The following is a 25,629-nucleotide window of genomic DNA, read 5'->3' as shown; positions in this document are numbered from 1 at the left end:
GGGACTCCCTTTCCGAGGCCTCCTCCTGGCCCCGCTGTCAGCCCTGGCTCAGGGCTCCTGGCTGTGCCCATCTCTGACCAGGGTGATGGCTGCGCTGCCTGCCCCAGCCTGCAGGAGGCAGTGATGAACGCGGCGGGACTGCCTGGGAAGCCGGGCCCCAAAGGAGAGCCGGGCCCAGAAGGCGTGGGCCGGCCTGGTAAACCGGTGAGTTCTGGCTGCCTGCCCTCTGGGCTTTCCCTGCCTGAGCTTTGCCTTTTCTTCCACCTACACCCTTTCCCCTGTGGGACCCATGGGCCACTTGTATCTTTTAGGGCCGGCCTGGTCTACCTGGAGTTCAAGGGCCCCCAGGACTGAAGGGCATCCAGGTATGTGTGCGTATGGGGAACCTGGGCTGCAGGTGTGTAATGAGGGTAGGAGTGGGCAGATACATGGGGGCATAGGGCCTGGAGTGGGGAAGATGGGCTACAGAGTAGGGAGAAGGTGGAAGTAAGAAGATTAAGGGGAAGAGGCTGGGGAAGGGGGTTTTAAGGGTGAGCGGGGAATCTCAAGCCAAGGATTGTCCCTCTGCCTCTTCAGGGAGAGCCTGGGCCTCCAGGAAAGGGAGTCCAAGGGCCCCAGGTGAGTTTTTAGCCTTACCTTTGCCTACCTGCTCCCCCAGCCCTCCCAACACTTCCATTAGCCAGCTGCCCACTCCTATCCATCCCCAAAACTACAGAGCTCTGCCTGCCTTCCAATGCTCAAGGGCACAGCTCTGGGGTAAGGAATTGGTCAGCAGCCCTAGCCTGCCATTACTTCTGTAGAGGACCTTGCCTTGGCCCCCAGCCTCTCTCACCCTCACAGTCTTCCTGGGGAGCTCTCTCGAGTTTCGGCTGGTATATACCCCACCCCAGACCAGGTATGCCAGTGGGACAGGTTGGCTTGGGCAGCTGTGGCCCAGTCTGTATTTTCTGACTTGCAGGGGGAACCTGGAGTCCAGGGTTTGCCTGGCATTCAGGTACGTCTGCTTTGGGCCTAGAGGAGGCTGGGGGCGGTGGGTGGGAAGGGGCCGCTTTAGGATAAGGGTTAACTAGCTATGCTTCCATCTGCAGGGACTTCCAGGACCTCGGGGACCACCTGGACCCGTTGGAGAGAAGGGCGTCAAGGTGAGTCTCTGCCTCGTCAGGCACCGGCCCTGTGGTGCTTTGGAGTGCCCTGGCTCAGGGGACAGGGGACAGGGGACCTGTGACATGCCCACCACAGGGCCACCCAAGACCTGGTCTGATGCATCCCACCTGCCTGATTGCCCCTGGTAGCCTCCGTGTCTTCTCTTCCCCAGGGGTCTCCGGGACTGAAAGGAGCTGCTGGGCCTATGGGGCCCCCTGGTGCCAGTGTCTCTGGGCCTCCGGTAAGGGTCCTCTCTGCGCTCTGTGCTGGAGGCTTGCTGGGGCCAAGGCTCTTACTGCTGGGAAGAGGGCACAGGGCTGACCCCGCTGGGGCCTGGCAGAATGGGGGATGGGAGGAGAGAAGCCCAGCCTCCGAGAAAGAAGACCACACTGTCTGGACAGGGGCACCTGACTAATGACGTTACTGATCACCACCATTTTGGGAGCAGTGACTGCTGAGCCTGGTGCTAAGCTCTAGACCCACAGAGATCCGCCTAAACCTCCCAATAGCCCTGTAAGGGAATGGCTCTTATTGTCCCTGTTTCATAGATGAGGAAAGCTGAAGGCCAGAGACTGAGGCGGCAGAGTCAGAACTTGAACCCAGGTCTATCTGACTCAAAGCACGTATGTGAACTCACCCACCCCCACTTCAAATCTCAGGCCTTGGGGGATCTTCTAAATGAGTGCTGCCCCATCGAACTATCCATAATGATGTTCTCTTCTCCTCTGCCCGAGCCACATATGGTTATTGAGCACCCGAACTGTGGCCAGTGTAACTCAGGAGCTAAACTGTAAATTTCATTTAATTTTAATTAATTTAAATTTAAATAAGCACATGTGGCTATGGGCTGCCCTACTGGACAGCACAGATCTCTCTAGACCAGCAATACTTCCAACCTCATTACCCTCAAAGACCTCTCTTTATGACTATCCCACCAATGAGTCCCATGCTTTAAAAGATGTGTCTATTGAACAAATCGCAGAGATTAAGTAATAATAAGTGCATTTCCTCATTTTCATTCATCAAATACCTGTATAATAGCTTCTGCTCCACACGAACCCACTAGAATTTTACAAGATGGTATAATTCTAGCCAAAATCAAAGAAATGCTACCTTTCAGCCGGCCTGTGCCATGCTGGGTTGTGGGCAAATGTGTAATTTTTCTTGGGCTTTTGGTAATGTGGAAAAGAGCCCAGTGAAAGAGACCTTTTCTATCTTTACGGATCCCTACGGATCCTTTTCTGTCTTTACGGTTCCAGTTTGGCAATCACTGACAGAGTCCTCCCGAGGGTGCATGGGGAAGCCCAGAAGGGCCAGCGCCCTGCCTACGTCCACACTGCCAGTCTGTACGGCCCACTGGAGCTGGACTATCAGGGTCCCGGCCTGTCCCAGGGAGCCCGAGGGGAAAGGCAGAGGTTAAAGGCAAAGGCGGTCCTGGTCCTCATGGAGTTTCGAGTCCCTAGTGTGAAGGTGGCAGAGCCCACAGAAAGGCGGCCATCAGAATGCCATTGTGCAGCCCGGCGGACTTCTCCAGACTTTCTTCCCTCAGGCCCAACCCCATCCAGGAGGCTTTCCAGTCTCAGCCCCACACACAGTGCTAGTGGTGTGATCCCAGGCAAGTGACAGCCTTTCAGAGTCTCCAAATCCTCGGTGAGAAAATAAGAGCAGAAATTTCCTATCTCCTGCTAAGTCATCTGAGATAACCTTTGTGATAGAATGTGTGTCAAGCATGAAAGGGACAGACCGGGAGAGAGCAGGCGCCTCGGGCCACCTGTAGCTGGTGCAGTCATAATGGGGGGTCTGTTACGAAATTTCCTTAAGCCTGAGTTTCCTCACCTGTCAAACAGAACAGTGCCGTCCTGCAGGGCTGGGAGGGCGATCCCACTCAGCGTCGTCTGACAGGTGCTTGGCCCAGTGTCCGACACCCAGAAGGCGCGCGGGAAGTGCCAGTCTTCCTGCTTCCTCCGCTCCTTGTCTCCTGTGCCAGAGTCCCCTCCTCGAGGACAGGGACACTGGGACACAGGCTTCTGCTTGTCCTATCACCCTCCCCTGCACGTGGGCCACACGGCTGGCTGCAGTCCAGGCTTGCCGCTGACCCTGGGCTCTCTCCCCTCAGGGCCCAGATGGGCAGCAAGGACAAACCGGACCTCCAGGAGCCAGAGGGATGCCGGTGAGTACAGCGTCTCAGGACAGCAGGAAGCTATGGTGTCTTGCCTCCACACCCCTATCTACTCACCTCACTGTGTTTCTTCCCTGCAGGGTGAAAAGGGACCTCAGGGAGTGAAGGTGAGTCCCAAGGCCCTGTGGCCAATACTGGGGGGGAAATTAACCGCCCCAGGAGCCCCGCCCCCAGGGGAACCTATACATGCAGTGGTGGCTCTGGACTGGAGGACAGAAGCTGAGGAGTCATCCTGGTCTCCTTGCTACCGCCAGCCCCCTGGTTCCAGGAAGCAGGGGCCCCGAACACTTCTCACTTCACCTGGTTGCTGGCCCAGGGCACAACCAGGATCCCAGGCGACCCAGAGAGCCCCAAGGGCCCCATGGGGGCAGCTGCATTTGCAGATGGGCCTGAGTTAGAGGCTGGGGCAGGCGCTAAGTTGGAGAGGACCAGTGGTGAGAGGGCAGAGAGGTGGGGGACTGGGCCAGGCCAAGGGGAGTGGGACGGCAGCGGCCAAGCCTCGAGCGTTTGGGAGGCAGAACACCTGTGCGGCAGGAGACGCTGAACCCAAACCGACAGGAATAGCAGCAACATCCAGCCCTTGGGGGCATAAGGGCTTCCCATGTGGCAGGGACTCTGTGTACGTTCATCCAGTCGACCCTCCTGATGGTCTATGCATTTGGTGCTATTACCCTCATTTTACAGATGAGGACACTGAGACTCGAGGGGTTGAACCGGTTGCCCAAGGGCACATTTGTAAGAGGCGGGTCCTGGATTTAAACCCTGGCCTCTCCATCCTACAGCCCTTGCTGCCTCCCAGATGTTGGCTTCCAGAAGGTCCTCCATCCTCGCCCCCCTCTGACAAGAGCTCTTGTCTTTTCAGGGTGAGCCAGGGGAGTGTTCCTGCCCCTCTCGAGGGGACCCCATCTTCTCTGGCATGCCGGTAAGTGGCTCTGAGAGCCCTCCCCCCAGCCGGGGGAGAGGCCTGGCTTCCTGCGTTGGCTCAAGATGCGCGGGCCCCCGCAGGACTTTGCGCCCCAGCCAGCTGCCTCCTCACGCAGCCCTGCGCTTGGTGTGGACGTTGCCTATAACCTCTCCCTTCTTTTGCGACCCCCACTCCCACCCAGGGTGCTCCGGGACTTTGGATGGGCAGCTCCTGGCAGCCGGGCCCTCAGGTGTGTGTCGCTTGTCTCCTCTGTCTCTCCACTTGTCCGCCAGCGCCCCATGGCTTGCCCACCCTAATGCTGCCGCCCCCAGCGGTGGGACAGAGCTTTCTTTGGGGTCTGATTACTTCTCCTCTCCCTCAGGGTCCCCCAGGTGTTCCCGGACCACCTGGCCCTCCTGGAATGCCCGGGCTACAGGTAAAGGGGGAGGAGAGAATGGGAGTCTGGGAGGCAGGGTGGCGGGCTGTGCCTCCACCCAACACCTATGCGTGCCGTCCTCACTCCTCTAGGTTCCTGCTCTCCAGAGCGACATGGCGGGGGGGGGGGCGCCCATTGATCCCTTAGGGCAGGCCGTGGGCAGTCCCAGCCCTTTCTTGAGGAATGCCCTGCTGTGTGCCGGCCCAGGCACCCTACTGACACCCGGGCCAAGCTCAGGCTAAGGTCAGGCCTTGGTCAGGAACCCAGGATCTGGATCAAACAATCCCTTACACTGGCATGGCGCTGCCCTGTTTTGGAGCAGCGTGCAACATTCATTCATGCAAGGAGGAAGGAGGAAGATAAAGCAGGGCGTGGGGTCAGAAAGTGGGAGGAGGGCAAGGAAGATGTTCGAGAAGAGCGTTAGAAAGAATCCAGACTTAGAGGAAATGAGTGAGTAAGCCCACGAGGGAGAGCATTCCTGACAGTGAAAGCAGCAGGTGCAAAGCCCCGGGGGTGGGACTGTGCCCGACAGTTGGGGGGATAACAGGGAGGCCAGGGACAGTGAGGGGAGAGCCGTGGGGGTGGAGGTCCGTGTGGCCCTGTGCTGAGAGAGTGCATTCCGGAGCCCACCAGCCTGACTTTGCCCCCCGCTCTGCCAGGTGCTAGTGGTGTGGTGTGCGGCAAGTTACTTACCTTCTCTGTGTCTCAGTTCCTTCATCTGTTAAGTGGATATAATTATAGCACGGACCTCATGGGGCTTTTGTGAATTTTAAACAAGTTAATGCATGCGAAATGTGTAGAACCATGCCTGGCACATAGTAAATGCTTCGAAGGCATTAGCCATCATTAGGCCGGTGACTATGATTATTTTATTTTTATTTATTTATTTATTTTAAAGATTTTATTTATTTATTTGAGAGAGAATGAGGTAGAGCATGAGAGGGGGGAGGGTCAGAGGGAGAAGCGGGCTCCTTGCTGAGCAGGGAGCCCGATGCGGGACTCGATCCTGGAACTCCAGGATCATGACCTGAGCCGAAGGCAGTCGCTTAACCAACTGAGCCACCCCAGGCGCCCGACTATGATTATTTTATATCCATTCTCTCGTTCATGGGAGTCTCATGTCAACGATAGGCAGATGGTGTTCTGCCTAAGTCTCAGCTGGGCAAACGGGCTCCGAGAGGTGAAGTATCTTGTCTGAGGTCATCCGGCTCGGAATTAGTGCGGGACTGGGCTTCCCCAGCACCCAGCATTTTCTCCTCCCTGCCACTGCCCTGCAGGACAGCTCCCCAGCGGCATGCACACAGGCCCCGTTCTCTGAAGGTCCTAGGAGGGACAGACAGTGGCTTCTGCATGTCTGGCTCCCAGCTCCTGAAGAAGCAGAGCAGAATCACATGGAAGCTTTTTACAAACTACTCCCCCCACCCCCCCACCCCCCCCTGGAGATTTTATACATCCCCCGCTGCCTCCCTGGGGTGAGAATCTGTTCTGGTGAGTCCCCATTGCTGATGGGAGTCTCTGCCGGGATCCAATTCTCTCTGTCTCATCAAGAGCTCAGAACTAGAGCCAACTCTCAGTCCCCCATGGGCCAACCACACATTTACCAAGTGTCCCAGCCTCCTGCTGCACCACCAGGAAACAGGAATCTGTCTGCAGGGGTCTTGCAGTTTGCTTGGGGAAGCATGAGAGTCATTTCAAAGTGACCCATTAACACGCTGATAGAGTGTGAACCCTGCCAAGACATGCTGAGGGAACAAGGCAGAAAAGAGTGACTGCAGAGTCTGGTCCCAGGCACCAGAGTCCTCGCCCAGTGCCAGTGCTGGAGAACAAGCCAAGGCTGCCACTAACAGGCACCTGCCCCGTGCCAGGCAAGATACAGCTCTTCCTCGCCAGGTCGGCCCTGTAGTCCTTTCAAGGAAGGGAGGGCCCGGCAGCTCCTCGTCTCCAGGCTCAGAAACGGGCCCAGAGATAGACAGCATTTATTTGCCAAGTAATGAAATCTCCTGTAATCCTCCATCCATTTCCCAGAAGGGGAAACTGAGGCAGGGAGGTCAAGCAATGTGCCTGAGGCTATGTAGTTAGTAGCCAGTGAGTGGGTAGCTCTTGGCTTCTATGGTAGGACAACAGGTGGGACATTTAGTTCCAGGAGGGCAGGGAAAGAAAATCACCAAGTATCAGCCTTGAACTGACACATAGGCAATGGGGGGGGGGAGGGTGGAGGTGGGGGTGGTGCATAATTTAGGTGCATAAGGATAACGACCAGGTTCAGGGCGTTTTCCCTGCGCGGGGGACTATCCTAAGCACATTACCCTGCGAACTCCCTCGGGATGCACAAGGACTGGTACAGGAGCTTGAGGGAGGGAGACTGACTCCCGTCTGCCTCGGGCCTTGGTAGAGCCTGGCCTGAGTTCAGGCGGGCTCGCAGGGGAAGGTGGCGGTGTTCTGTCGCTGGGAGGTGGGACTTGAAGGGAGGCCAGCTCTCAGAACTGGCCAAGGAAGTCCCGTGCGGGGAGAGCAGGGTGTGCAGTGGCGCGTTCACTCCACGCTTATTGCATGCCTCCCCTGTGTCAGGCGCTGGGGATTGAAAAGGGAACATGCTCCGGGCCCCCATGGGGGTATTTAACATGCAAATGTGCATCGTGAGCCTGCAGGGGCCACAGGGAGTCTGGGTGGAAACACCGCACCTGAGCTCCTCACAGTCATGGTCTCCTCTACGCCTCACCATAGAGGATCCCTGTTTCACAGATAAGGAAACTGAGGCACAGAGATTTTTTTTTTTTTTTTCCGAGTAAGCTGCCAGATGCTACCCAGGTAGTCAGGGTTCGCACCTGCATAGGTCTGGCTCCCAAGCCTCCACCTTGCTGTGTACACAAGGTTCTGGGGAATGTCTTTTGAGGAAGGTGCTGGAATCGTGGTTAAGAGAGGGGATTGGAGCCAGTGGTCCTGACTCTGAATCTCACCTCTGCACTTTGCTTATCTTGTGATCTTGGGCAAATTACTTAGCCTCTCTGAATTCTTTGTTCTGTTTTTAAGTTGGGTTTTTAAGCTCACCAAGAGCACCGTGACTCAGTGAGATTAGATAGGAAATGGAAAAAGCACAGAAAAAAACGTAGTTACTATGTAGAAGGCCCTCTGCCCGATTTCTGACGTTCCTCTAACATGTAGGAAAAACTTCCTGTTGGACTGCTTTTGGGGGTCACCTTTCTGGGCCTCCTCAACGCTCCCCACAAACAGTCTGGAGATTTTGAGCTAAGCATGGACACCATCCTTGCGCCCGTCAGGCTCTCGGTGCTGCAGGAAGGGAAGGGGCAGGGGGGCTGGTGGGCATAAAGCAGGGTGGCCTTCGGCTCGAGAGAAGAGTCCAAGAGCCCACTCACTCACATCTCTTCTTGGCCGCAGGGAGTGCCTGGAAATACCGGTTTGCCCGGACAGCCCGGGCTAACTGCGGAATTGGTAGGTACCAGCCTGGGTCACCGTGCAGCCCCCTCCCTGCCCTTCCCAGGGCTGACCTGGCCATGCCAGCTCCCTTAGCTGCAGTGGGGGCCCTCTTCCCTCCCTCCTGCGAGGCGGGGAGAAGCCAGGGTGGCATGTGGCTTCCTGAGGCTCCACCTGATCCCGTAAGTCTCAGTCCCCCTTCCCCCTCACCTGCCTGAGCCCTCCTGTCTTATCTCCTGCAGGGATCCTTACCAATTGAACAGCACCTCCTTAAGGTAAGAGGGTAAGAGGGAAGGAGGAGGGAGAGAAGGAGAGAAGCCTCCTAAGGGGGAGGATCGTTGTAGGATGTGCTCAGCACCGCACAGGGAGAGCTGCAGACGGGACCTGTTTGCAGGGAATGTGCATTCTCCAAGTGTCTGTCACACAGGGCCTAGCACGGTGCCTGGCGAGTAACAGACCCTCGGTCCTTCCAGCCTTGCTGAATGAGTGTTTGAAGGGATCCTGCCTAGGTACCCCCATGGTGGATGTTGTGGGCAGTTCCTGCCCCAAAGCCTGCCCACGGGAGCCACCAGTGAGGCCCTGTACCACCTTGGTCACACCAGGGCAGGGTCTAGTAGCTTCTAGAACAGAGCGGGAGGGTGAAAGTGCAGTTGTGGGGTCGTCAGGCAGGGAGCTGTGGACATTACTTGTGTTCTTCGACGAGATTGGGTTGGGAGGCTGGAAGAAGGACAGATTGACCAGAGGACAATCCAGAAAGAATCCAGGGAGGAGACAGGATTTCAGGAGCAGTTCTAGTGGTGCAGGGGAGGGGACTTGGGGTCCTGGCAGGGTCGGCCCTTGCCCGTGCTGCCAATAGCATCAAGATCACACTGATGGCTTTGGCCTGGTCTGGCCTCCCTTGCTCGGTCACCTCTGGAGACAAGACCCGGATTCTCCTCTCCTCCAGCTTAGCATCCTCTGGGGTCCCTCCAGAGCCCCCTTGTCCTGGTCAGCCCCTTGTCGTACCGGCTAGCCAGTGCCCCGGACCTCTCACTTCCCCCATGGGTCCCGGTCAGGCCAGAGCCTGGGGACTGCCTGCCCTGTCCCCCGCTCTGGACAGCAAATGTCTGCAGAAGCAGCTTGCAGTCGGGTTAACCTCCTGACAGCTGCTACAGGTGGGATCACAGTGGAGTGTGGCAATGAAACCCCAATTCTTCTCCCTGAGGCTCCTGGCAAGCTGGGGATCCCCCAAGTCCTGCCCCTGGGCACATGATCGCATAACCCCAAATGCAGGATTTGGCATGTTTCTGTGCCACATGTCATCTGACGGCCTCTTGACCAAGTGCTCTGTGGAGGACCCCAGACGGGAACCGAGTGTGGTCTGGAGAAGGGGTCAGAAGGCACCCGGGAGGAAGCCTGGGCCTGTGGCCCGAGTGTCAGCTCTGGCCTCAGCAGAGCGGGGTCCAGCACAGGCCCCCACTTACCTGAGACAAGTCGCGCCGTGTCTTCGAGCATTGGCTTTCTCATCTCCAGAATGCTTGCAAGATTACCTGCCTCACTGCACAGTCAGGAGTGAATGTGATCGTGTGCAAAGGCCTATTACAATGGCTAGCATCATGGGTGCTGAGTCAATGCCAACCATTATCCCTGGGCTGGGCAGTGAACAGTGACCGTGGAGCAGGGGCTCCTGCCCAGGGGTCCAGGGACACTCCTCCATGGATGGGTGAACCGGGGAACCCGTGACAGTCAGGATCTGCCGGGGCAGGAGGGCAAGCCCCATCCCGGAGGGTGTCTGCAAAGGGCCTAGTTCCTCCTGCAGCTACTCCTTTGCTCCCTTGGGCGGAGAAGCTGGTGTTTGGAGCCGGCCTTTTCAGCCCGAATCCTCGTGGCGTGTCCTCACAGTGGGGGCAGGTTGCAGGAACAGCCGGGACAGATGGTCCCTCTGCGGGCCCCTCCGCCTCCTCCCACGCGCCTGTCTGGAAAGTGGCTTTGGCTTGGCCCCACAGAGCTGCTTCCTGGAGGAAACTCAAAGCCAGAGTTGGGATTGGGTCTCCTGAGGATGGAGCAAAGCTGCTGCAGGGATGTGGCCGGGGGGAGAGAGAGAGAGAGAGAAAGCGTGTGGACGGGCAGGGTGCCCTGGCTGAGTTCGGGGTGGGGTTCCCCCATTTGGCCCACCCTGGCCTTCTGGGACCCATGCCCCGCTGCCCTTCCCTCTCTCTTGTCAGAGCCTCTGCAGGGACTGTGTCCAGGGGCAGACAGCCCGCCCAGTTGCGCTCCTGGAAAAAGGCGAGAAGGGAGACCAGGGTATCCCCGGCGTGCCAGGCCTGGACAGCTGTGCCCGGGTAGGGGGCTGGGCTCCGGGCTGGCCTGGTGTGGGCACAGCGCCCGGTGCCTCGCCTGACGGAGGGCCTCCTGTTGTCCCCCTCAGTGCTTCGCAGAGCGGGAGCGCCCAAGAGCTGAGGAGGCCCGGGTGAGTGGCCCCGTGCCCGCTGCTCGCCTGTGCCCCAGGCCCCATAGGGAGGGCCCTGGCTGCTCAGCTCACCGACCCCATCCCTCTCCAGGGAGACAGCGGCGAGGGGGATCCAGACTGTGCTGGGAGCCCCGGCCTGCCCGGTCCTCCAGGGCTGCCTGGCCAGAGAGGAGAAGAGGTAAGACCAGGGCCAGACCCTCCCTCGTCCAGGCAGGACCCCAGAGGGGCTGGTGTCTCCACGCAAGTGGCCCTCAGTTCCCGGGGGCAGTTTCATTCCTGCCCAGTGTCCTCCAGGGCCCTCTGGTGGCTCCCTGTCTCTTGGGAGTCCTTTGGGGGCCTCCAAGTCTCAGGTCACCTGGCGCCTCTCACGGCTGGGAGTCCCTTGCTCTGCTGGCACAGCAGCTGCTCCTGGGCCAGGGGACCCCCTTCCGCCCTGGCCAGCCACTCCCTCTGCCCTCAGCTCTTCTCCGGGGCTCGCTCCTTCACCCCTTCCACCCTTTGCTCAGATATCACCTTCTCAGGGAGACCTTCCCTGGTCTCTCGGAGAAACTGACCCCCCCATACACCACCCCTAGAACCCCTAGTTCCTTCCATGCAGTGCACGTGTCACCCTCTGAAGACCGTGTATTTCTTCATTTGGGAACATTCCACGCGCATCTGCTGAGCACCATGCGCCAGCCCCGGTTTTACTTGTTACTGCCCACCTCTTCCCCTAGAGCATCAGTGCCACACGGCAGGGAGTTTTATGTTTGGTTTATTAACTAGTGCCTGGGACATAATAGCTGCTCGATAAATGTTTGTTGGATGATTGAATGGGCTGAAAGAAAGGTTTAACCTCAGCTAAAACGGCCCTGCTGTGCCATCCCCCGCCCTCTGTGGACTCTGGCGGTGGCGAGCTGGGAGGAAGGCCGCAGAGACCCTGGGGCTCTGTGGGGCCTGAGCCTCTCCCTCCATTTCCCTTGGCTTCCTTTACAGGGTCCGCCTGGCATGAGGGGCTCCCCAGGTCCTCCAGGCCCTATTGTAAGTATCCGTGGTTTCCTGGCCCACTTGAGAAGCTCTCGAAGGGGTTGTAATGCCCAGATTCCATTCTGCTGCCTTGTATCCAGGAAGCTGGTCAGGGCAGAAGGAGGAAAATTCTACCGCCTGCCCCTTTCCCTCATCAGAACATCTGTGGGGACTGTGGACCCCACCACCCGAGCCCCTGGAACTGGCCTGCTCTGTTCCGCTCTGCTGGTGGTCCTTCTTCAGGGAGGCCCTCAAGGGCACACCCCTGGCTCCCCATCCCCATCCCTACACTGTCCGGCACAGTGGACCCAGGCTTCCCTGGCGGGAGGGCCTAGGCTTCTGGCTCGTGGTCTCGGCTGCCAGGAAAGTATGTGGCAACCCGACCAAATCTCTTCATGCCTCCGCGCCACCAGTCGCTAGGGGGGCCGGGGGCTAAGACAGAACAGCCCTGCGTCGCTCTCTAGGGCCATCTCTAGGACAGGTCTACAAAGGCCAGGCCAGGGATGTCCCCCCTGGAGTCCTCCATGGCGTTGCTATGGCGGGAAACTAGAAGTGCCCAGGAAAGACTGGAAGAACCAAAAATGCTTTCTTTGGAGAACAGGTGGCTGGTGGGAGCCGCCCAGCTGGGGGCATCTGGAGGTCAGGTGGCAGGCACGATGGGCTTGCACTCCAGCAAGGGTGTCCAGCGGGACTCAGGAGCACTCGGCCAGGGCCCTTGGACTCTGGGGACTGTTTCTCATCTCTGCTGATGGCTCGAGCCATTCTTCCTGGAGCCAAGGGGGAGGAGCGGGTGTCTTCATTGAGTCTCTTTTCCAGCTGCCTTGGAAATAATCCTGTGACCTCCTCTCCCCATGACCCCCTGCCCCAGACGATGCCCAGGGTTACTATGCCTATGAGTTGTGACCTGCCTGTTTCTCCCACCAGGGCCCCCCAGGTTTTCCTGGTGCTGTTGGCTCCCCCGGATTGCCTGTAAGAACCTAGTGCTGCTTGACCTCCCCTCCCCTTGCCAGCCAGGTCTCTGTGGCGTTTGCTTGTCTCCCTTCCTGTGGAGCCCTCGCCCCCCTCCTCCATGTTTGTCTTTGTCCCCCTGCAGGCACATAACGACACGGGTTCCCTGCGGTCCCAGCGGCTTGGACATCTTCCCAAGTCTCGGACTTCTTTCCCTTTTCCTTCCTCCCTCTGCTCCTGCTTCTTTCATCTTCTCTTCCCCCCCCAGCCCCCCACCTACAATCTCCTTTTTCTCTCCCCCAAACCCACATCACCCCAGGCCTCGGAGCTGTTTCACCTTCTTATTTGAAGCTGGTGCCTCCAGGGGCCTGTTGATTCCTCCCTTCTCACTTCTGCCTTCTGCTTCTCCCACCTTTGCTGTTGACTTGAAGATTTGCTGGAAGTAATTCTTGGGGCCCCTCCAGGCCCCTGCACAGAGCCCGGCAAGATGCCAGAGCTTTAGGGCTCCACACCGCGGGCTGGCACACGTTGCTGCCCCGCTGCTTGGCTGGGCCGCCCCGGGGCACCCCAGGGACCCGAAGGTAGCCATGCTCGCACCTTGCCCGTCGTCCTAGAGGAACCTCGCAGCTTCCTCCTCTGCCTCTCCTCTTCCTCGGCTCCAGGCCCCATCTGCTGCCCCAAGGCTGGGCGTGGGATGCCAGCCAGCTGGGTTTCTGGGTGTCGTGGGGCCCGGCACCCCCGTGCCCGGTGCCGTGACCTGCTCCTTCCGCCAGGTGTCGTTAATTGCTCTGCCTTCGTCATCGTCACAAGTGTGTTTAAATCATCCCCATCCTCACTGTTGCTCCCTCCTGGGTCACGGAAACTAACCTCCTGCTTGTCAGATTTAGTGTTCCTGGGGGCCTGGCTCCTCTCCTCCCAGGCCTGGCGGTGGAGGCTCAGGGAGCGGGGCCCCTCCTTGTCATGGCTCCATCTGTCCCCACGTCCTCATCCTGGCCGGACCTTGTCTGTTTCTGCTTGCTTGGGTGAAGGGGCCATCTGTCCGTCTAGCCATCTGTCTTGTGTTGTGGAAAGATTTGGGCACCATCTCTTGAGGGCACAAGGGAGAAGGGGCAGACAGAGCCCCTTAACGCTGTGGCGAATCCACAAAAGTCAGGGTGAGGACTGAGGGGTGGGGGGCTCTGGCTTCGATTGAAAGCGATCTCCCTTTCCACCCTAAAAAGTGACAGGGACGGCTCTGGAGGGAGCAGTCTGCCCATGTCTCTCCCCTGCATCCCTAAAAGGAGGTGATTTGTGGCTGGGGGTTGGGGGTGGGGTACAGGTAAGTGTTGGCTATCCAGTGATACATTTTGGTCGAGGAACATCATTGTAGGGATACCTCTCCTCACAGTTGCCCCTCAGGGGAGCACACACGTGTCAAACTCCTGAAGGTACAGCCCCGCCACTTACCGAAGTAGGGCACACCAGTGACAGTCACCTGCCTGAGAGGTACCCTCTGAGGGTCACCTACCTGGGGGGGCATATCTCCATAGTTACCTGTCTTGGGGGTATGCTCTTGAGAGGCACCCCTGTGTGAGAGTCTACAACTCTTACAGTTACCCTTCTGGGGTACACCCCACAGTCACCTTGCTGGGGACCTTAAGGGGGGGGCATCAGTGATTCCCAGCTCTGCCTGGACTGGGGACAGAAGGCTGCAGAGCAGGCAAAAGGAGCTGGGGGCTGGGTGGGGACAGCCCTCCCCGGCAGGTTCTCATGATTTTTTTCTCCAAGGGTCTTCAAGGAGAGCGAGGCCTCAGGGGCCTGACCGGAGAGAAGGGGGAACCGGTAAGAGGGGGCTGGCAGGGGAAGGCGATGGATGAGGAGCCCTGGGGAGGCAGAGGTGGGGCCCCCGGCGATGGCTGCTGAGTGGAAGATGGGAGGTGGATTCCTTTTGAAACTCACTGCCCCTGATCCCTCAGATCGAGGGTCTTCATAGCCCCTCGGGATCAAAGGAGGCTGATCTCTGTGTGCCCCAACCCCCTAGAAGGGGTGAACAGCCCTGCCCCCCCGGCTTCCAGCAATGTCTCCCGGCTCCTCCTGCCGCCCCTTCCATGCCCCATTTCCTCCACTCCCACCCTCATCCTCCCTGCTCTGGGCCTTTTCCTCTGGCTCAGCTCCCAGGTCACGGCCAGGCAGGCACATGTCCCTGAGTCCTGGGCTTGTGGTGGTGGTCTCAGCCAGAGGAACCCCGGCCTTTAGGAGCTGGCCCAAGGTGGTGGCTGTCCTCGGATGGGCATGTGCTTGCTCAGTTGGCAGCTCAGGCATCCTGGTTACGGCTGCTCTTTGCCCAGGGAGGGGGAAACAGAAACGTTGGGGGGCTGGCCCGTAATGTCTCCCTTTCTCTGTAGGGTCCTCCAGGGCAACCTGGCTACCCAGGTGCCATGGGCCCCCCAGGACTGCCCGTGAGTAAGGGGATGCTGGCTCTGGGGGTAGCAGAGCCTGGGGGTGGGGATGAGGACAGGGCCAGGCTGACGCATCCCCCAGCAGGCTCCTTCCCTTCCAAGCATTTCAGCCTGTGCCTCTGCCAGGCTGTCCGCCCCTCCGTCCATGCAGGGCTCCCCAAAGCCCCTGTGGTAGCGCAGCGTGGCCCTGCCCCTCCACTTCGGAGGTCGACTGCAGCCACTGCACCCGGAGGGCCAGACTCTCCGAGCACCCAGACCCCAGGACTGAGCTCTGCCTCCTGGGGGGGCGGGCAGGAGAGGTGGGAAGACCACGGGAAGCCTACCCCCTACCCCGGGCTGGAAGCTGCTGGGTGGGCGTGGCCCCGCTTTCCGCTGGGGGCCGCAGCGGCGGGTGGGGCGCAGCCCCCCGCCCCCTCCCCCCGCCGTCTCCCCCCGTGCCATCTGCCTGTAAGTGCCAGCCTGGGCCAGCGGCAGTCTCCACCCCTCGCATTAGCGCCATGACAGTGGGCCACGGGGCTAATTCAGCTCTCTGCTCGCTTGTCAGGGCATCAAGGGGGAGCGGGGCTACGTCGGGCCCCCAGGAGAGAAGGGAGAATCGGTGAGTCGCGGCTCGGCTTGGGGCGGGGGCGGGGGGTGGGCAGGAGGAAGGGCTCCAAACGGAGCAGTCCCTGCCCCACGGCCACCCGAGACTTGCCTAGCAGCCTGCGAAGGAAGAGACCTGACCCCGCTTCCCTGCCCCCTGAGTCACTCCAGCTGCGGTGCAGGCAGGCGGTGCAGGCTGTTTACCGCGGAGGCGGAGGCGGAGGCGGAGGCAGAGGCGGAGGGAAGGCTGGAAGGAGGGTCGGAGCGGGTTTCATGGAGATGGGCGGGCCAGGGCTGCCAAGGGGTGGGGAGGGGTCGGGAAGAGTCAGCCAGCAGGAGGGCCTCCTCTTCCCCTGCAAAGGCAGGTGGGCGGGCAGGGCAGGGCAGGGAGGGTGGGGGACCCCAGACCCAGCTTGGAGCCTGGCCTGACCCGCAAGCCCAGAGCCACCTTTCCAGGCTGGGTGAGCGCGGGGGCGGGGGCTGTTATCAGGTGAGGCCATCACATCGGAGAGGTTATCCCGAGGCTCAGGAAGTGACATGGCTCACCCAGCAGGCTGCCGCGAGTCAGTGAGTGAGTTAGGGCAGCGCGTGGACTTGCACCCGAGTCCCTCTGTGACCAACCTGCCAAAACCTTAGTCTTCCCTTCCCCTCACACGTCAGTGAGGCCCGGGTGGGATGTAGCCGACCCCCTGTGCATTTACTCAATAACAGACATTCCTCAGGGGCCTTCTGGGTAGCAGGCTGTTCTGGGGATGCCACAGTGAATAAAACAGGCACCTGTGCCCCTTGATCTCAGGAGCTCACATTCCAATGAGGGCGGTAGATAACAGATGAATAAGCTAATGCATATAAATGAGAAAGCAACGGAGAAAAGAGAGCAGGGTAAGGGGCCAGCTGGTGTACAGGGTGCTATTAGAAGGAGGATCGGGAGGCCTCTCTGAGATGGTGCTGTTGGACCTGAGCCCCGAATAGAGTGGGGGGTGGGGGAGGGCACATGGTTATCTATCCTGGGGAATCCCAAAGGGAGTAGGTGGGGGCACCTCAGGAAGAGATTGGAGCCATCTAATCCCTTGGTAAGGTTTTAAGAGCCCCAGAAAGGGTGGGGGAATGGTAGGCATTCTAGGGAGAGGAGGCAGCTGTGCAAAGGCCCAGGGGTACAAACAGCCATCTGACCAAGCAAGGCAGAAGATAAGACGGGGAGAAGGAAGTGAAGCAGGAAAGGGTGGGTGGTACTAGATCACAGGATACCTCAAAACCCAGCACTGGTGGAAAGAATGTACCTCATTCAGTTGGACAGAGGGGAGCCATGGAAGGCTTTGGAGCAAGAGAGTGTTATAATCGGAGCTATGCTGGAGAAGAGGAGATGGCAGCCAGTTGCTGGCTGGATTGAAGTGAGCCAGGAGGTGACAGGACTAGTTAAGAGGCTGATTCAATAGCTCAGGCAAGAGAAGGGAAGCTGGAGCGAACCAGGGAGAGGAGTCCTGCCGGCATCCCCATCTACTCTCTGTTCCCTGTTCCCTGTTAGCTGCCCCATCCCCTGATCTCCCACCTCCCCCAGTCAGAGTGATTGATTCTGCTCCTTGGTGTCCCCAGGGCCCACCAGGATCTGAAGGCCTCCCAGGTCCCCCAGGCCCAGCGGTGAGTGATGGAGGAGACAAGGAACTGTGGACATGGGGACACCGGGTCCCGGTCCAGCCCTGGGGTCTAGGGGAAGAAAGACTGGGTTCCAGCTGCCTTGTTCTCTATGGTGACAGGGTCCCCGGGGAGAGCGAGGACCCCAAGGAAACTCGGGAGAGAAGGGCGACCAGGTGAGTGACCACAGGACCTGGCTGGCTGTCCTGACCGTGGGGGAGGGCTGAGAGGGGGGATGGGCACAGGGAAGGGGCTAGGTCCTCTCCCTGGTGGCCACCCTCACATGTGGAGGGGTGACCAGCTCTAGCCTCCAGCCCTCACCCGTCCTTGAGTTGTAACCTCCCACCTCGTGACTAGAGCTTCACCTGCTGGTCATCTTGGGCAGAGTGGAGGGCAAGGCCCCATGGCTCAAGGCAGCCTCACCCTGTCACTCTTTCCATCTGGGCCGCCAGGAGGGAGAGAGTGGGCGGCACAGCAGACTGTCCCTTGCTTCTTCCCCTAGGGATTTCAAGGCCAGCCAGGCTTTCCCGGCCCACCGGTGAGTGAAGACACAAAGCCAGCCCTGTCTGTGTGATCCTATTTGGGAGGGGCAGGCCTGACCAGGCCAGGCTGGGCTAGGATGGGCCGGCGGAGGGGAGGGAAGAGGCATGGGAGGAACGGCCTGGGTGGCCAGGCCTGATTCCAGGAGCCAGGACCTGGAGGGCAGAGCCTCCTGGGTGGGCCCCAGCGAGCAGGCCAGCCAGCAGTAACGCTCCTAGGTGGTGTTTCTAGGAAGTCAAAATGCATCAAAATGCATCATATTAACTGTAGTGAAGCAGACCCAGGAGGAAGACGGAAGGGGAGCTCCCCCTCCAGCCCCATTCTCATTTCCGCCTGCTCCTTTGTTGATACAGGGTCCCCCTGGATTCCCGGGCAAAGCTGGAGCACCCGGCCCACCCGGCCCCCAAGCGGAGAAGGTGAGCGGGACCCCAAGTTGGCCACAGCCACAGATCTGAGCCCTGCAGCTCCCACACCCCATCCCACCCCTACTACGGGGCCTTTGGAAATTCAAGGACTGACTCCGTTTCCGTTACGTCAAGGGTGGGGAAAGAGACCTGCAGCATAGATTCAGCAACTGCCATAGGGCGACAGACCCGTGGCCCCAGGATGGCAACTGTGCTGCGCAAGTCCCTGCCCGCTGGGAGCAGGGGGTGGGCCAGAGGCAGAGGGGCGCGCGAGAGGTGGTGACTGGAGCGCAGGGGGCTGGATTCATCTCCAGGGGGGAGGGGCCAAGTGGAGGGGGAGGAGCCGAGGGGAAGGGAGGGGGAGGAGCCGAGGGGAGAGGGAAGCGCATCCAGACTGCAGAGCCCGAACCCGAAGCCCGAAGCCCAGAGGCCTGAAGCCAGCGCCGCTCTGGCCACTCACCTTCTGGGTCTGACAACAGCAGGAACGGAACATGTGCAGATTGTCCCCAAGGGCCCAGAGAGGACAGGCATGGCCTGTGAGCTGGTGACAAGGGTCGGAAGGAGCGGAGGCCTGGGGAGCCCCCACACTGGCTGCCCCTGGGCTTGACTTGATAGTTGGTCCAGGGGCTGACATCCCTGTCTCATCCCAACCTCTGGGCTCCCCAGAGGTGATGGCTGGATAGTATAATGAGGCCCCAAATTGACTTCTAAGCTTGGGGTGGGGGGCTTATAACCCAAAGGGGGAGGCAGGAGGCCTGTAACCTCGGGTGGAGCCTCTTTTCTCTGAAAACACACATAGCACAACAGTCAGAGCTGGAAAGGACTTCTAGAAGGGCCACCTTGGTCTAACCTCTCACTGTGAGGCAATGAGGCCCAGAGAGGCTGAGGGCATCCCAGGGGCACACAGCACACAGCAAAATAGCAACAGAGCTGAGACTCCTCCCAGCCCAGGATAGCGCCCGGGCGCCTCGCGGCCTTCCCAGAGCCAGCGCCTGTCAGCCACGGTTGAGGCGGTGGTGGGAGCCACCACCCTTCCCTTCTTTGGGGAAGACCCGGGTGGCAGCCCCTGCCAGAGCCCTCCGGGCTGGCTCTGTACTCCAGTGCTGCCTGCTCTCCTTAGGCTGGTCACTGCAGAGAATCCCAAACCTCTGGCCAGGGGTTCTCCATCTCCACTCCCTGTGGGACTGACATTTTCTGGGGCTGTGCTGACCCCTCCTGGTAGCCGGTGGCATTGCAATGCCACCCGGGGCTCTCCTCCCCGCCCCCCCCCCCATGGGGGGTCTCTAGCGGGATCATTTTCACCTTGGCTGGTCCACAGCCACGGCTCCAGAGCAGCCACTCTCTTCGCACTAGGGTACGCGGCAGCCCGCCACACCAAGCTGCCCCCCTTCCTTCTCTGGTAAACATTCTAGTTCACACGTTGATGCTCATCATCCCCCTGCTTTGAACAGTCAGTGGCTCCCCAGTGCCTGTGGCAGTGGTTCCCAGACTTTATTTTGAAGTCCCTGAGCCCTTTCATCACACAGAAGCTCACAATGTAGATAACATATATGAGTGGAGCTGCTCTGGCTAAGGCAGGGGCAGGGGTCTTGGGTCCCACCCTCTGGGCTCCCACTTCGTGCACCCATCTTTGATGCTCCTCCAGGAACCCCCAGGGCTCTGAGAAGTACAGTTTGAAAAGCACTGGTCTGTGAGATAGAGTCTAGCACAGTGTTCGGGGCCCTCCCCCCATCAGCCTCTACCTTCCTCCAGCCTTGCCTCCCACCCCACCCCTCACATGGGCTCCCAGACACCCTGGCTAGGCCAGGCATGGGACCACTTCCAAATCTTCATCCTTCTCTGAAGTTCCCTCTGGCATGCCCTCTTCTACTTCCCCACTTGCCCACATCCCGGCTATCCTTCAGAGTCTAGAGTCTGGTGGTGCTTCTGTGACACTTCCCTTGAGCCCTGGCCAGAGTGAGCCGCTCCCTCTTCGGAACGGGACTATGAACTTCTTGAGGACAGCGGCCACCCTTTTTTTCATCTGGGAGGATCAGCGGCTGTATAGTGCTTGGCACTTTTTTGGGACTGATGTGAACTGAACGTATGCCTTTAGTTGGCACACGTCACTGAACACCCACTCTGCCGGCCCCTGGGTCAACCCTGAAGAAGATGCCAGACCGAATAGGCTCTGTCCCCTCCTCATAGAACAGTGTGAAAAAGGGGGTGCTTTGCAGATGAAGACAGATCCTCTTGGGGGAGTGGTGTGGAATATATCCAGTTAGGCCAGAGCAGAACTGGGGCTGGAAACCAGCTGCCCTGACTCCCAGTAATCATCAGAACCCAGTGCCCAGCGCCTCGTCCCAGGGCGGGGCAAGGCCCTGCTGACTTTGTTGCGGGGGTGGGCTCCTTTCCAGGGCAGCGAAGGGATTCGAGGCCCACCAGGCATGCCTGGTCCCACTGGACCACCAGGATCTCCTGGGATTCAGGTGAGTGTGTGTCCTCTTAGTGTGACAGGTATGTGCTGTGCGCATGTGTGTGCATGCGTGCATGCACGTGTGTGCATGCGTGTGTTTAGTTGCGGTGGAAGTTGGGTGAGGGGTGGACAGGGTGGAGGGGCTGGGTCAGGTCTCTCACCTCCTAGGGCTCCAGCACAAGCATGCATATATGCCTTTTTCCTGTTTCTAGGGCCCTGCTGGTCTGGATGGTCTGGATGGGAAGGACGGCAAGCCTGGCTTGAGGGTGAGATGATAGGCACCTCCTTCCTTCTTCCTCCAGGAGCGAAAGTCAATGGAACCCCAGTGAAGGAAACCGAATCCCCCGACACCTCTGCCTTCCCTCCACCTGCTTCTCACCACTTCTCTGATGGCTCCAGGGCCCCTTGGTTCCTCAGTTCTCCTGGTAGCCTTAACCAGGTTGCATGAGCTGGGTGTCACCAAAGGCAGGCAGCCAAGGGAGTGGATTTATATCCAGAAACTCAGGCAACTAAAGATACTAGGCTGGGTGTCAGGGAGAACAGGCTGTAGGCACGGAAGGACTCGAGCAGCCCTGGCTCCATGGATCTGGTTTTGCTGGGGAATCTGAAAGGGATGGGGCATGGCAAAGGGCAGAGCACCAAGGCCAACCCCCTTTTGTACCCAAAAGAGGGAAATTGAGGTTCAGAGAGGGATTCACTCAGGGTCCACAGCCAGTCAGAGGCCGAGCCCAGCTTAGATTCTTCCCTCTGCCTCCCGTGACATTCCCTCCATCCTGGGATAGCCGGGGAGGGGCGGGAGAGAGGGAAGACAGTGGTGAATGAGTGGGCATCCTGTCTCATATGCCCCTGGTCTCTTCCCTAGGGGGACCCTGGTCCCGCTGGCCCCCCTGGACTCATGGGACCCCCGGTAAGTTGAGCTGCAGGAAGGAGCGGAGAGTGGGGAGGTCCCAAAGCTGAGCAGGTGTGGGGTCTGCCTCGGTGGGTGGGGCAGCTCAACTCCAGATCCTCCGAGGACCATGGTATGATTCTGGATGGGTCTGATTTCTTTAGCCTGAGGACGGAGGCAAGGGAAGTGGCCTCTGCTTGGGGCGAGGGCCCTGGCAGCTTCCCGCTTTTTCTTCCAGGGCTTCAAGGGGAAAACGGGACACCCTGGCCTTCCAGGACCAAAGGTAAGGAAGGGCCTGGTGACCTCTGCCAAGCAGGTCTTCTCGGCTCTCCTCAAGGCCTGACCCCAGGCAGACAGGGCAGCCCAGCTGGAGTGCCCGCGCCACCAGAACCTTGGCGGAGATGCCATGCCAGCATCTGAGCCCCCTGAGCCACTGGTGCCAGCAGAGTGGGTCAGGCTTCGCCGTCTACCTGCCTGAGGGCATCAGAGGGCTGCTGGCCAGAGCCGGGCAGGGGGCAGGGCTCTTTGGATATGGGGTCAACTTGGGGCTGGAGGAGCCAAGTCGAGGCCTGTCGAGCTCCAGTTGGCCCGCTCTCTTCCAGGGCGACTGTGGAAAACCGGGTCCCCCGGGCAGCAGTGGCCGGCCCGGATCAGAGGTAAAGGCAGAGGCTCCCTTCAGACAGCCTCTGGGCTCTGCTGAGCCCGAGACACAGCCGCTCCCTCCCTCTCCCTGGCCGCCTGGCTGCCTTCTCTCCTGGGCACATTTTGCCCCCAAACTGCACACCTCCTCCTTCCTGCAGCCTGTTGGGTCCCTCACCTAATAAGCCGGGCCTGGCTTCTCGGGCTGGGGGCTCTGATTTCTCTCTCCAACAATACTCATGGGCAGGGCTGGTCCTCGGGCCCTGGACAGCATGGGCCTGGAGGCCAGGACTCAGCCCAGCGTCTCTGACTATTGCCGTCCCGTGTGCTCTGCTCAGCCTTCTCCCACCTAACGACCCCGTGCAAGTAAGTCTGCTTCTGTGTTGCTTTTTTTTTTTTTTTTTTTTTCTGGCTCCTACAGGGTGAGCCTGGTGCCATGGGACCTCAGGGAAGACCCGGCCCCCCTGGCCATATCGTGAGTTAAACCGTTCTTGCCCCCGCCTTTATGAGAGTGAGGGCTCTGCTGGGGCTAGGGTGGGCGAGGGCGATGGCCTGAAAGAGCTGACCCCAGGCGTAGCCCCATAGCGCAGTGAGGGGCTCTGGGCCCACCTCATCCAGTGGCCCCCAGGCTCTTTGCCGTTTTCTTATTTTCCGGGCACATTTGAGTTTACTCATCAAACAAGGATCATTCAGTTATTCAACAAACAATAATCGAGCACCTGCTCCATGCCAGGCACCGCTCCAAGCGGGGGACTAAGAGTGAGATAGACAAGGTCCCTTGATCCCAGAGCTTGCACACAGGCATAACAAACCAACAGATTAATGCGGAAGCGTCGGGCAGGGATCTGATGTCACAGACAGGGCCTGGGAGGCGCCTTTAGATGCACCTTTACTGCCCAAGTGGCATTTGAGCCAAGGCCTGAAGGACAAAAGGAGCCATCTGTCTAGCAGTCTGGGGGAAGAATGTCCAGGCAGGAAAGCAGGGTGGGGGTGGAGGGCCACTAAACGCTGAGAGCCTGAGGCAGGGAGGGGCCTGGGGTGTAGGGGGAGCCCCAAGGTCAGTGTGGAGTTTGACAAGGGCGTGAGTGAGAGCAGGAAAGCTGTGCTTGGAGAAGATCTGCTGCAGACCTGGGACCTTGGGGGTGTGGGCAGGAGGGGAGGGGCGCAGGTGGAAGCGGGGATGTCCCTGAGGGATGGGGTGGTTGCGGTGGAGTGGTGGTGGCAGGCAGAAGGGCTGTGTTTGGAGGACTTGCTGCCGACCTGCATGAGGGAGGGGCGGGGAGCGGGAGCGGTGGCAGGGGGTGTGGAGGGGGATGACTCCTCCTCGCCCGGGAGGCCGGGTGTGTGGGTGGTGCACTTACAGAGGTAAGACAACTTGGAGAGGACAGTTATTAAGCAGTAATGAGTTTCCCGTCTGAATTTGCTCCTCAGTAACATAGATGGCTGCCGACGGGCGCCTTTGATCAGTGTGATGCCCCGAGCGGATGGGGGTCCTGAGCAAAGGAAACACTCTGGCGTTTGAGTGCAGGACTCTTGTGGCAGATGTACCATTTCCAAGGGGCTTCTGGAAATGTTAAAAATAGTTCATGAGCAGAAAGAGGAGCTCTCGCGTCCTCATCACCGTGTGTATGGATCTCGAGGGATCCAGAGGCCCTGGTTCGAGGACTCTAGGTTTAGCCTAGTCCCTGCTCACATTACACATGAAAGGAAGTGCACACTCTGAATTGTGAGCCCGTCATGGACTCACTGGGGGCTGGGGAAAGGGGACGCAAGTTCCCCCCCCTCACTTCTGTCTGCCCAGCCTCAGCCCCTGCTCTGTGTCAGTCCCAGTGCTGGGCATTCCTGCCCCAGAGGTCTAGAGTGGGGTAGAACAGAGTCCATGCCTCCAGAACTTTCCATCTGGGAGCGTGGAGGCAGGTGCCGTGAGAGAGGCCTGTGTGCCCTGGGCTTCAGAGAAGGTGTAGCTCTAACCAGGGAGCTGGCATTTGAGCTGTGACTCAGAGACGGGGAGGGCATTCGGGCACTGCCTCAGCCCAGCAGGGTGGGAGCACCCCCACGAGTTGAGTCCCATTGCCCTCCAGGGGCAGCAGAGCAGGAGACCAGGGAGGCCCAGGGTCCGAGGGCCGGCCTTATCCGTTTGGTCTCTGGGGTTGGGGTTGAGCCCCTGCTACGCAGCTCCCAGCTTCTGCTCTTTGCTTCTCCCACAGAACAGGAGGAAGTGGGGGGCCTCAGAAGACCCCAGGCCCAACATAGTTAACCTTCAGGCCTTTGCCCTCTGCCCTCAGCTCTGGCCGTGGTCCTGTGAGCTCAGGGACCCCCCAGGTGTCAGCTCTGGCACAAATCTCTTGGTAGAAGCTCAAGGGCAAGAGCAGAAGGGAAGGAGGGTTTAGGGAAGAGAATGGAGCTGCTGAAGTTCCATTATTACCTTATTACCTGAGACTCTTTCCATCCCACTGACTTCATTTTTCTTTAGGGCCCACCAGGGCCTCCAGGCCAGCCGGGCCCCGCTGGGATCTCTGCAATGGTGAGTGGCCTGCTCCCCGCGTCCCTCCCTCCCGGGAGCCTGGCTGGGAAGAGTCTGTGTCCATCCCCCTCCTTCCCTGGCCTCAGCCTCTCCTGCCTCCTGGGTCTCCCCAAGTGGCATGCAGTGAAGGCCTTTGGAGGGGCCCTGCTTCAGATTCACACAGCGCCGCCCCACCCCACAGGGGTCCCTGGCACACAGCAACACCTGCCTCTTCTGTGTGGGCTTCACTGCTGCCTCTCCTGTCCCCTCTCACCATCCACCTCCTTTCTCTCCAGGGCCTAAAAGGAGATCGGGGAGCCACTGGAGAAAGGGGCCTTCTAGGCCTTCCAGGCCAGCCTGGCCCCCCCGGACACCCTGGCCCCCCGGTAAGACCCCACATCTCACTGCACAGCCCCGAGGAAGAGGGCCAGTCTGCGCGTCTGGGGTCTCCAGGGAAGGAGAGGCTGTGAGCAGGGAAGCTAGCAGCGTGGGGCTTGTGCCTGAGGATCACGTCATATCTGGAAGAAAGGACAAGCCCTGCCAGCCAGCGCTTGCCAGGCGCGCACCGGGCCTCCGCCCCTGGCCATGCACCACTTGCGCCGACCCCTCGACCTGGTGTCAGGCAGGGGAGACCTGGCACCTGTTCTGCCCCTGCCCCCTGCCCCCTCCCCGGGGGAGCTGGCTGGTAACCACAGAGAGTCTGGGAACGTCAGGAACCAGAAATGCAGCGCCATTACCGCAGCCCCCTCGGCAACTCAGAAGCCACTCCTGGTCTCAGCTGGCGCTTCATGCTCTGAGAGCCGTGATGCATTGGCCACGGACAGTGTGCTGAATGGTGACCTAAGTGCTTGACATTTTTTTTTTTTTTTAAAGATTTTATTGATTTATTTGACAGAGAGAGACACAGCGAGAAAGGGAACACAAGCAGGGGGAGTGGGAGAGGGAGAAGGAGGCTTCCCGCCGAACAGGGAGCCCGATGCGGGGCTCGATCCCAGGACCCTGGGATCATGACCTGAGCCGAAGGCAGACGCTTAACGACTGAGCCACCCAGGCG

The 25,629-nt window shown here is 59.5% G+C and overlaps 1 protein-coding gene across 5 annotated transcripts in view; it reads left to right on the top strand.

Annotated features, from left to right (window-relative positions):
- Positions 1–25,430, top strand: part of COL16A1 (collagen type XVI alpha 1 chain) — a 44,496-nt gene extending 19,066 nt beyond the window's left edge. Inside the window, exons 33-65 of one of the 5 annotated variants that reach the window (XM_081817957.1) lie at positions 82–204; positions 312–365; positions 577–618; positions 959–994; positions 1,089–1,142; positions 1,316–1,384; positions 3,260–3,313; positions 3,403–3,429; positions 4,185–4,244; positions 4,429–4,476; positions 4,609–4,662; positions 8,059–8,112; positions 8,337–8,369; positions 10,299–10,415; positions 10,502–10,543; positions 10,635–10,721; positions 11,519–11,563; positions 12,473–12,517; positions 14,264–14,317; positions 14,881–14,934; positions 15,479–15,532; positions 17,110–17,154; positions 17,271–17,324; positions 17,651–17,686; positions 18,042–18,104; positions 20,489–20,560; positions 20,760–20,813; positions 21,410–21,454; positions 21,672–21,716; positions 22,036–22,089; positions 22,494–22,547; positions 24,546–24,596; positions 24,872–25,429. In XM_081817957.1, the coding sequence (XP_081674083.1) occupies positions 82–204; positions 312–365; positions 577–618; positions 959–994; positions 1,089–1,142; positions 1,316–1,384; positions 3,260–3,313; positions 3,403–3,429; positions 4,185–4,244; positions 4,429–4,476; positions 4,609–4,662; positions 8,059–8,112; positions 8,337–8,369; positions 10,299–10,415; positions 10,502–10,543; positions 10,635–10,721; positions 11,519–11,563; positions 12,473–12,517; positions 14,264–14,317; positions 14,881–14,934; positions 15,479–15,532; positions 17,110–17,154; positions 17,271–17,324; positions 17,651–17,686; positions 18,042–18,104; positions 20,489–20,560; positions 20,760–20,813; positions 21,410–21,454; positions 21,672–21,716; positions 22,036–22,089; positions 22,494–22,547; positions 24,546–24,596; positions 24,872–25,045 (1,953 nt within the window). In that variant the 3' untranslated portion in view covers positions 25,046–25,429. Of the gene's footprint in view, positions 1–81; positions 205–311; positions 366–576; positions 619–958; positions 995–1,088; positions 1,143–1,315; positions 1,385–3,259; positions 3,314–3,402; positions 3,430–4,184; positions 4,245–4,428; positions 4,477–4,608; positions 4,663–8,058; positions 8,113–8,336; positions 8,370–10,298; positions 10,416–10,501; positions 10,544–10,634; positions 10,722–11,518; positions 11,564–12,472; positions 12,518–14,263; positions 14,318–14,880; positions 14,935–15,478; positions 15,533–17,109; positions 17,155–17,270; positions 17,325–17,650; positions 17,687–18,041; positions 18,105–20,488; positions 20,561–20,759; positions 20,814–21,409; positions 21,455–21,671; positions 21,717–22,035; positions 22,090–22,319; positions 22,439–22,493; positions 22,548–24,545; positions 24,597–24,871 lie in introns of those variants that run through there. The other 4 variants (XR_014144771.1, XM_081817959.1, XM_081817958.1 and 1 more) reach the window with 4 other exon arrangements.
- The last annotated feature ends 199 nt before the right edge of the window (positions 25,431–25,629 follow it).

The sequence above is a fragment of the Leptonychotes weddellii genome, chromosome 4, assembly GCF_054177405.1.
Source record: "Leptonychotes weddellii isolate Sample4059 chromosome 4, ASM5417740v2, whole genome shotgun sequence".
Lineage (NCBI taxonomy): Eukaryota > Metazoa > Chordata > Mammalia > Carnivora > Phocidae > Leptonychotes > Leptonychotes weddellii.
This window is presented reverse-complemented; position numbering and strand designations above follow the sequence as displayed.